We start from the raw sequence: 11,562 nt of genomic DNA, 5'->3' as shown, positions 1-11,562 counted from the left end.
CCACACCAAGTCGAGTTAAGGGGCTAAGTTATTAATCTCTAGTGTGTAACTTAGTGTGTGCTCGTTTTATTTACTTTGTAGGGTTGGCATCCGAGGACGCTCGTTAGCTTGTCTATAGCCCAGTGCTCTGTGAGTAACAATGTTGTAAAGATATGTTCAATTATGATTATTTTTTGAATGATCAACTGTTCTGCTTACTGAAACGTTATTGTTTAATGAATGAATGTTTGTCCTATTTGTAAACTGTATTCGTGACATCCATAGCAATTTATTGTTACTGTACTGTTACTGTTACTGACATAGAGATCTCTGTCGGTTTCCATGTTTGGAACCACTACTGTTACTGTTATGATGGCCATCGACTGACTGTTCGGTCTGTTAAGACCTACTGTACTGTTTTGCTACGGGATGCACCACATATGACTGTTATGGTTTCTAAGTGACTGATATGACTGTTTAATTACTAAAAGGACATTCATTCTTAACCTCTTTACATAACTGTTATTCACTGAGATTTAGCTCACTGTTTATATATATATATGTAGGTGTCCAAGCACCGGACCGGAGCTAGAAGCGTCGGATTAGCTCTTGTTTTGTCAAGTCAACCACCATGCCTTACCTCGTGGTTCCAAGTCCGTTCAAGCTACGGCTGTTTTGGGGTGTTCGTATTCACCATTCTGTTTCTGTTTGTAATAGATGTTATAGACTCCTCCTGTACAGTTATGGCATAGGGATTGAATCCCTAACTTGTATGTATGTATATCTGATATGTAAATGTGTTTTGTTACGAATGTGATTTGTGCATGAAGTCTTTTTGCATTCAGACTATCCCAACTCATTAGACACCTTTTATTTACTGTTTTGGCTTCCGCTAGCCCTTTTACTCTGTATTATTGTCATTACTGTTCAGCAGGCCTTTGGTAATCACGGATTACTGGCTGGTTGCGATGCTAAACCCATAGGGGCAGGTTTGGGTCGTGACAACAAACCACACATGAACAAAGCAACATCAAACATTTCCATACATTTTGCCATCGCAAAACAACAACCATACAAACGGCGATTCACAAATGATGTTAGCTCGCCGATGTTTCAGCCTCACTGATGATCACAAATCCAAAATCCTCAATGCCTACGCCGACTTGTCTCTGCCAATTTACTAGAAGGGGTTTTTGTGTCTTCTAGGGTTTTTGTGGGTGGTGTTCAACATTATTTGGGAAATGAATATTCTAGTTCCAACATCGCCAAATCCGATGCTTCAATCACCCAAGATCAGGATCTAATCACTAACATTGGAAAAGAAACCCAAAAATTTTGTATTTTATCTCATCTGTTTTGTTCGAGATGGAGGGAAACAATAAAAAGCTATAGTACACTTTTGGGCATTTTTGTAAATACAACATCATCAAAAACCCACATTTACCCCTACTCAAGCCAAGTCACATGATAATTTCATGGGCTTTACGTAACTAACATTCACATGGGACTTTTCAGTCTACAAAACATAGGACTAAATGATTCAACACATCCAAATTTGGGATTTAATGGTCCTTTACTCATGATATGCATTTTGGGGTCATTACAGTACTATTGTAATTTCAATTTTTATAAAATTAAATCTCAACCATTTAAAAAACCACTCTAAGATCACAATATGAAAATCACTTTATAAGATTTGGACTCATTTTTTTCATATTTTATTTTATGGATTTCATTTCCAGCCTATGATTATAATTTAAAATTTTCATGTGGTAAGTAGTAAAGATGAGTAGAACAAAAAATTTATTTTATTAGATATTCGTAGATGTATAAATAAATTATATTTTATTTATTTTTAAAATAGACAGTAATTATGAGCTTAAATTTAAATTGTTCACTTTATAAAATAAAATATGATTTATTTATCTATTCATTAATATTCAATGAAAATGATTTTTCAAATAAATGGTATTTATTGCGAGGTTTACAAGTTTGTGAAACTTAAAAAAAAAATTAAAAAAAAAACTTGTGAAACTTATAAAATAAAATAAAAATATAAAAATAGCATTGCAAAGAGGACCCCATTTTGATAAGGGGGTTACTTTTGACTTGCGTTGATTTTTTATTTTTATTTTTTTTGGACTCTTATATGTTAGTTTTTAGGCATTTTATTAAGAGAGAATTGTTAAAAAGTCCAAATTAAGGAGGGTTTAAGTCATTAAGTTTAATAGATACTTTTTATTTGTGAAAGGTCAATTTTTTATGAAATAGTTTGGTAAGAAGTCCTTTTATTTGTTTTGAAGGACATTTTGTTTTTAATTTTACCCCTTAATTTATCTGTTGACTTTTTTTGACTATCTATTCAATTTTTTTCCTTATCTGTTCAATTTTTGTACCCTATCTGTTCAAATTTTGTGGGTCTCTCTTTATCTACTCAATTTTTTTTCTCTTTTCTATTTAAATCTATTTGTTCAAATTTTATTATCTATTCAATTTTTCCCCTTAGCTGTTTAAATCTATATGTACAAATCCCAAAATCTTATTATTTGTCTCTACAAATCCACTATCTGTTGAAATATCTACATTATTTCAAACAGATCTGAGCCATTTTAAACAAATTTGAACAACAATTTAATGTTTTTATCTTTTAAAGGTCTAATCTTTTGAAATAGTCTTTTGTTTTATCTATTGAAGCAATTCTCTCTCTTCATATCTGTTGTGTTTGATTACAAAGGAGATCTAGAGAGATCTGGGGATGGAGATTTGGAGCCTTTTGAATAGATCTGAGAACATAACAACCAGTGTTCTGTAAAATATTCTCAATCTTACTTCATAACTCTATAGCTACTCGGTCATAAATCTTTTACAAATTAATATATATATATATATATATATTTATATATAACTACAAATCAAGTTAAAAATAATAGAAATTAGCAATTCCATAGCTAAATAATAGTCTTTAAAGTTGACTATCACTATCAACTACAGTTGGTCATAATGATCAACTTATAGATCTTGCAAAACAAATATTAGAAATTTGTGCAAACACATAGGAAATACAATTAAAGTTCTCACAATTAGAACCAAAATGAAGCAAGTTCTTTAGCATGTAAGGAACAGATCTGTTTATCTTCAAGGTCGACAGTGGGTGACCCGCTGGAGCTGTCGCGACGCCTCCATCGTCATCACAGTTTATTTTTGCAGACAATTCAATGACAAACAATATAGAGCAAAATTAAAACCACACTATAGTTACAAGATCATATCTATACTTTGATCTGGAAGAAGAAAGAGAAGACACAAGAGCGCCAGCACTAGTCATTGGATTGGAGGTGGATGGTTGAGTGAATGACGTTGAAGCCGATGCCTTAATTGCCTCATCACTAATGACCTCATCAAAAGCGGTATTTTTCACAACGACGGTATAACTATGGATCTGGTTTCAGTAATAGTAGATCTAAGAGGGTTTGGGTTGTTGATCTTCTACCAGATCTAGTCAATCTGACTAGATATACGCACTAAGAAGAATTCATTGTTGAGGGTGAGGTAAAGGAAGCGATGTCGATAGTGACAGCATAGGCACTGGCGAGGTTCAGATCAGATAGAGAGAGAGAGTTTGTTTGTTGTGTTTAGTTTGTTTGGTTTGCACTGTTACACCATATATATGATGGGTATTTTAGTCATTTCACTTAAGTATGCCCTTATAGGCAAGTTAAATTTTAGGGAAATTTTATTTCCACCCACCTAATAAACTCAAGGCAAATCTTTTCTCACTATACATCCCTATTAATTTGATTAAGAACTAATTTTCTCAATCCACACCCTTAAAATTACAATTACTCCATGTTTCATAAATGGTACACACACTTCATCCTAAAATGCACACACTTTAATTGACCTTAATTGACATTTATAGTTCCACCCAGTCATTCTCTCAAAGACCAAGTAAACCTGCAATAGCTCTAAAATCACAATTTCCATCACCATCTACATCCTTCATCAACTTTATGAATGGTATTAACATAGGCGGGAAGTCACCAACATTTGCACTCTGTAAACTTGTTCTTGTACGATATGTCTTTGTCTTCACATTCCGCTTCTTATCAAGCACTTTCGAAGCTCTCTTTTTCTTTGACTGACTAGAAGCTAATGTGCTCTGGCTATCATGGCCATCGTCAACCAACTCAAATGCACACAGGTCACGATGACAAGATATATCAGTTTTCTTATGTCCTCGACGTGGATTAGGTTTCACATCAGGTTCAATAAGAAAAGTGCTCGCTGGATTTGCAATTTCCCTCAACTTTTTCAACATATCTAATTTCATGGCAATATCAGACTCATTGAACCACTTCAAAATCATCTCAAGTTCTGGAATACAACTCAATTCCAATTTCTCAACCTTCGGATTATGCACACATATAGTAAGTCGCGTCCAATGTATATGTATGCTACTGAGTGGAATAGGACGGCCTTGTCTCATGTAATCTGCAATCTCGTGAGCACAAGGTAAACCATGTGTGTGCCTAAGAACACACCCACATGCTGCAACATCAATTCCAACTGAATTTTCTCTCTTACTCTTTGCCAATACGTACTCCAATGCACAAATAGACACATTGCCCCGGAGCTCTCTGAATTGAGAGGTTTGAATTGATGTTACACAATTGTTAAACTCTTCTCGAATGATGCTTTAACTTGAATGTGCTGCAACTCAAGTAGACAATGTATTTTTTCAAATGAAATCTGAAATGTCGTTTGACTTGAACCTAATTGCTCTTCAATCTAGCATGAGCACTCTCAACCCTGTTCATATGGATGTAAACAAAAATAGTCAAGCATAATAATTAAAAATAACAGTATGATTTATAAGAAATAAAAAAAAATTATCGATTGGTTGTAACATTACCAAAATGCATACACATGTTTGTATGTACCGTAATGAATTTTTCTTGATACGGATTCAACAAACTCATTGTAACATACTTGATTGCCTCCGAATAGTTACTGAAATTCTTATGCAGTGTTGCAAGGTGATCATTATATTCCTCTTCAGTCGATGACAATACCACATAGTTCCATGCAGTGTTAAACTTGTCCTATTTTTCTTTTGTCTCAAACATTTTCTTGTATTTCATCAATACATTCTTATTAATATGCCAACGACATAGCAATTGTCAAGCATTCGAAAAAGTGCTGTCAATGGCATTCATCAAAGCAAGCTCTCTATCTGTGACAACGACTTCAGGTCAAACACTGTTGTCCATAAGATCACACAATGTTTGTAATGCCCATTCATAATTATCAACCCGCTCAGTTTGCAAGTATGCGATAGCCACAGAAAATGTCATATGAGTTGATGTCACTCCCACCATTTCAAAAAGAGGAAGCCGATATCTATTTGTCTTATATGTGTAATCCATAATCAACACACGAGGAAATGTACGGAGCAAATCCAAACTCACTGGATGTGCCCAAAACAAGTCTGTGACAGTCATAGAGCCTTCCTCACATCGATGATGCTCAATGTACTTATGTTTCGCTAATTCACCCAGTAGTTGTTGCATCTGGGATCTACCAGCTTTCTGTAGGACCCTACATTGATGTCGTACATTGTAAACTGTCTTCATTGTGCTCATATTAAGGGCATCCCTCTGTTTGAGTGTAATGAGTGTCTCTTTTGGTCTTACTAGGCTCTTTGACATATCTACTAACAACGACTTTTCATTAGTTGACAATCTCCCTGCATACGAATGTCCTTGGAGATGCTTCGCAGCTGGATGATTATGTAGTCCACAAACTACATTCAATACCCATTCATCATTTGTTTTCAACTTGTATGCCTTCAAATCAATAGACATTCGTACTTCTTCGTACCAGTTTGTCTCAATAAGTCTTTTGAGCCATCTTTCAACTTTTTACATGATCTATACTTTGCACTCCGCTCACAAGCAAGATAAATTCTTGGTCTCTTGGTACCGCCACCATAGTCTGATGTCCTTATAACAATAACAAAGCCATTTGCCCTTCCAATATCACGTACCCAAGTGAGCAATTCATCTTTGCCGTCGAAAACCTATATATAATGTCACACAACTTTCATAAGAACAAACTAAACAAACTGATTAATAAAAATTATGAACTTACGAATTTCATGTTAAAAGTTACCTGTTTAACAGTAAAATGACTAGTACAATCCACCATAATATCTGATCGAACCTTAGTTTCTTCAGTGGATGCGATCTAAAGAAAACAATTTTCATTCGGTTTTATAAGGCCGAAAATAATAGAATAATTCAGCACTAAAAAGCCAAAAATAATAGAATAATTCAGCACTACAGAGCCGAAAAAAAGGAAATAATTCGACACTTTATAGCCAAAAAAATTATAAAATTCGGCACTTAAAAACCGAAATAAATCTCAAGTTTCAGAATTTAAGTATCGGAATTTGTCAAAAATTCGGAACTTATATATCGAAATATGATTATTATTTCAGAAGTTGAATTTCGAATATTTTGATAAAATTCCACACTGACTATCCGACTAAAAAACGCAAAAAAAAATAAAAATTACTACACGAAAAAACTAACCTCTTCAGCACTGATTTTGGTGTCATCAAATATATTTTTGCTTGAGTTTGAATTTACATAGGTTTGCAACTCTTTCATATCAAAATCAAGTAAAAATTGTGAAACTAATAATTAAACAATGTAAATAGTAGAGTATAAACCTAGAGATTAAAGCAATATAAGAAATGTTTTGAAACTATTGCATAGAGTGTGTAACAAGCAAAGTGACCACAATAGAAAAGTTAGGGTTTAATTATTTTCATTCAAAAGGTGTATATTGAGATGTTTTCGCTCCTAAAAGATGTGTATAGAGAATTTATGTATATAATATTAGGGGTGTTGATAGATATCTATTATAGTAATTTTTAATTAGGATATAATTGTCATTAAATTAATTTTTCATTAAGTGTGTACCCTGAGTTTATCAAGTGGATGGAAATAAAATTTCTCTAAATTCTCGCCAAGACCTTTTGGCAAGCAAAATTCAAAATTAAAATTTTCAACTGAACACCCTTTTATTAATGCACAAATAAATGATGGCAAGTTTCAAAAGATGATTTTACAGTATAATAATCCTTCGGCCACCAAAAACGTGGCAGCCCAAATGGCCCGTACACAAGTGGAAGGCGAGCCTCACACACCTCAGTCTACATCATCCAACCCAATCATCAAGTTTCAATAATTATAAATAGACCCATACAAAATTTAAAAATTACAAAAAATAAAATAAAATATAAATATAAAATATATTAAGAAAAATTATATTTGTATAAAATCTTAAAAAGTAATAATTATATACTTTTAATTACAGCACTTAGAGTCGAATAAAAGATAGTTTAGATATATTTTTGAATTAGAAAGTGAGTTAAATATGTTAAATTCTCTTTTGGCTATTGCTTCTCGACAATCTATAATAAATTATAGTCAGAATATTGTTAGTATTAAAGATAAAATATCCATTGAAAAGGCAAGTGTAGATTACCAATGAAGGTTTTTGCAAGAATTAATATTACACTAAATACACAAATCCACAATTAAAATTGGTATCTGGTTTCTTAGCCTTGTCAATAACATTTGTATGAGTATTAAATATAGTGAAGAAATAGAATATGATAACTTAAATAATAGTTTTTCTTTACAAGTAATAATACAACAAAATAATACCTTAATTAGGCTATTAAAAGAAATTAACGAAAAATTTGAAACTTATCAATTAGAAATAATTTTAATATTTTAAGCATTTTTTTTTAATTTTTAGACATATCTAACATAAATATACCTAAAAAGTAAAAAATTTGTGAAAAAAAATCTGTTAAAAATTCGCTAAACACCAAAAATACAAAAAAAAAAGAAGAAGAAAATTCAGAACATATTTTTGTATTTTTATGTATTTATTAATTTTTTTAAATATTTGTTCACAATTTTTTTACTTTTTAAGAAGAAGAACAATACAGATTATGAAATCGATTGGAATATTAACACAAAATCAAAACATTAAAATAAATTTTAATTTAATACAGAAAATAACCTACAATTACAATTGTTGCAAATGCAAGGATCTTTAACAGGTTACAAGAGGTGTTGATTCTCACTCAGAACTCTCAGGTTTTTTCAAAATCGAAAGATGCTGAATGAATACATTTGATTACATTATATAGAAAAAAAAATTGACTATGCAGCATGTGATTTGGATAATTGATAAAGGCAGCTGGCAGCATTGAAGACTGAGCAGGCTGTCGGATGTTTTCGGCTGATTGATTGAATAGTTGAGCAGCTTTAACAAAAGTTGATTGAGTGAACAGTAAAAGTGAACAGTAACTTTTACTATTCATTACTTTCGGTAGAACATGTGATTAAAGGAAACAATATAAATACAAATTGGCAGCCTTTCTCAAAAGAGTATTGATTGAAGCTAATTTGTATCTATATGGAATCCAATGTTGATTAGGCATATGGATCCTGAGCATCTTGGAACTCTGGACCATATGGGTCTTGATTAGTTGATCCTTGTGAACTGTTTGAACTTTCTTCTGAGCGGGCCTTCTGGGCCGGTGCAGAAGGATCATCATCAGATGGTTCATCTTTTAAATGGGCTTGGGCCTAATCCATTAGGAGACAGGCCATTTGAAGCAGTTGATCACTAGCTGATCTAGGTTTAACCTTGGGCTTGGATGGAGCAGCCTTTGATTTATCTGATTTGGGCTTTGATTGAGTCTTGAGCTGAATCGATACTGCAGGAGCTTTGGACTAAGCCTTGGACTTTGATTTATTAGTTAATGACGCAAATTTTGACTTGGATGAATTGGGCTTGGAACCACTAGATGAGGAGCTTCCAAGGTTGATTGGAGGAAGACTGGACTTCCTTGAGAAATGGCAGCAGTTGGGGTCTGCTGGGCTTTAATCATTGTAAGAGTAGGAGCACATTGATTAATTGGGAATTCAGCTTGAACAATTTCAACAATGCGGTGAGGCGTGAACTTATCCCACCATTTAACAGAGTGTTGTTGGATAATTATATCACCAGAAATACCATAATGCCATTTAAATATCCATGGAATTTTGTATTTGGATATGAAAATAAGCAAGAGTGGAAATTTCCTTTGATGAGGAGTGAATGGGAAAACAGTAGCAAAATAATTGATTTGTTCAATCAAAATATCAGGGAAGATATCTGAAATGGCACCATAATGAGTCCACCATCTCAGAAACCAAGAAGGTAATTCTGATTTGAACTTTTGATCAAATTGAATGAACCAAGAGTGACTGAAGGTTTCATTTTGGTACAAGAAGATCTTGAACCAAGCATCAATGTAATCATGGTAACTGTATGGAATAGAGTGACCAGGTAATTCACGAAGCTGATAAAGAGGACCCCATTCAGCTAAGGAAACAATGTTATGAATATAAATAGAATGATACAGAACCTTGCTAGCATAGGTTCGATCATAAATGGGTTTGATCAGAACTGATTGGTGATTGATCAAGATATCTTTATAATAGGTAATTGTTTTGTCTGGATGTACAGGAACAAAATGCAATCCAGGGCCAAAGAATGATTTAGCAAGTTCATTAATAGTTTGACTCTTGGGGTGACTAGGCTCTTTGAAAAAGAGATTTGTGGTGGTTGATTTAACATAATCAGATCGAGCAGACCTGGTTGGATTAACAGGAAATGGAGTAATTGAAATTGCTTGGCTGGGAAAAGCAAAAGGATCTGTAGCCAAAGTAGATGAGTAATTAGGTCTAGGAATGTTACCAAGAACTTGGCAACGGTTAATCATTTCAATGGGATGGTACTGGGTTACTAATTCCAAAGGAGGAATAAATGGAGGTTTATCAGAAGAAGGGACCAAAGCCTTACTAGGAGGAGGCCTTGGGCGAGACATTTGTTTAATCAAGTAATAAGGGTTAGCAACCACTAAGAAGATCAAGGTAATTTTGATGATGATTTAAACAATTGTAATTATGAGCAAGTAAATTTCTACGAGCTTGAATCTGATGGTAATTGATATATTGGGCACGTTTAGTAGTTTTCTTGGCTAATTTAAGGCTGTGAATACTATAAGCAAGGTGTTTAATCAGGGCTTTAAAATGAGTAATTTGGGATTTATGGTAGGCAATATGTGGGGTAGCACTTATTCCTTACCCCCTTGTAAAAATTCCCAGGTAAGAAAATCAGGAATGGAATTTTGACAACCAGGTAAATATTCAATATCAAAATAAAAAATGCTTAAAATAGATTGCCAACGAGCAAAAATTTACTTACTAGCAAGATTTTTAACATCTTTTTCCAAAACATATTTAGCAGATTTGCAATCAACACGAAGTAAAAACTTTTGATTTAAAATATCATCTTGAAATTTACTAATACATAAAACAGTAGATAAAATTTCTTTTTTAATAGTACTATAATTTAATTGTGCTTTATTCCAGACACCAGAGTGATAACGAACAATTTGTTCAGATGATTGAGGAGTAACTTTTTGAAGAAGAATGTCACCATAACCAATATCAGAAGCATCAGTTTGAATAATTTTGAAGGAATTATCAGTAGGAATACCAACACAAGGAAGAGACTTAACATATTGTTTGACTTGTTTAACAATAGCAGTATGAACAGAAGACCAAGGAGGGGGATTATCCTTTAACCTATCAAACAGAGGTTAACAAGTTTTCCGAAGGTCCCTATATGACTCAGCAATGTAATTGAGAGATCCTAAAAACCTTTGTAATTGGGTTTTATCAAGAATTTCATCAGAAAACTTAGACGCAAACTCAATAGAGCGACTAATTGGTAGAATGGTATTGTGGTGAATATCATAAACTAATTCAGCATTTTTATTAACATAAAAAGCAGGACAAGACCATGGTGATTTGCTTGGGCTAATTATTCTATTTTTTAATAGTGCATTAATTTCCTTTTTACACATTTCAAGTAATTCATGATTCATTTGAATAGGTCTAAATTTAGTAGGTATTTAACGTTCATTAAAATTCTTAATATATGGTAAAGTAACAACATGTTTTTTCCTATGCCAGAATGCAGTAGGTAAAGTTGAACAAACACTAGTTTCTAGTTTTAGTTTAAATTCATTAATTTGAGAAATAATAACTAGATCAGTTAATTGTTGATCAATTCGTTTATAATTAATTTCTTCTTTAAGAAAATTTAACTGCCTAGTTAATCTATTAATTGTGTGAGAAATAGAACAATCTTTTAATTGATTTAATTCTAACATTTCAGGTGGAGATAAAAATTTAAATGTAACAGGTTGTTCTAAAACATGAGTAGTTATGCCTTCATTAGATGAGTAAATGATATAATAAATAAATAAATGGTGTACCTAAAATGATTTTATTAGTCATATTTTTAACTAAAACAAAAGAGGTTTTGAAACAAACATTATTTTGACAAACATGAACTTTAGGTAATTTATATTTAATATGCATTTTACTACCATTAGCAGAGGTTAATTTCTCATGACATTTTTCATAATATTTAGTAGGAAGT

The 11,562-nt window shown here is 32.6% G+C and overlaps 1 protein-coding gene across 1 annotated transcript; it reads right to left on the bottom strand.

The window, feature by feature from the left end:
• Positions 1 to 3,916: 3,916 nt before the first annotated feature.
• On the bottom strand, positions 3,917 to 6,186 carry LOC114302124 (uncharacterized). Its single transcript, XM_082895296.1, has 5 exons — positions 6,151 to 6,186; positions 5,932 to 6,058; positions 5,238 to 5,782; positions 4,969 to 5,081; positions 3,917 to 4,616 (listed from the first exon to the last, which is right to left on the bottom strand). The coding sequence occupies exons 1-5, from the start codon at positions 6,184 to 6,186 to the stop codon at positions 3,917 to 3,919; spliced, it is 1,521 nt and encodes a 506-aa protein (XP_082751422.1).
• Between the last annotated feature and the right edge of the window lie 5,376 nt (positions 6,187 to 11,562).

Source organism: Camellia sinensis, chromosome 11, assembly GCF_055761805.1.
Source record: "Camellia sinensis isolate YWXY chromosome 11, ASM5576180v1, whole genome shotgun sequence".
NCBI lineage: Eukaryota > Viridiplantae > Streptophyta > Magnoliopsida > Ericales > Theaceae > Camellia > Camellia sinensis.
Note: the sequence above shows the minus strand (reverse complement) of the source record. Positions and strands in the feature narration are given on the sequence as shown.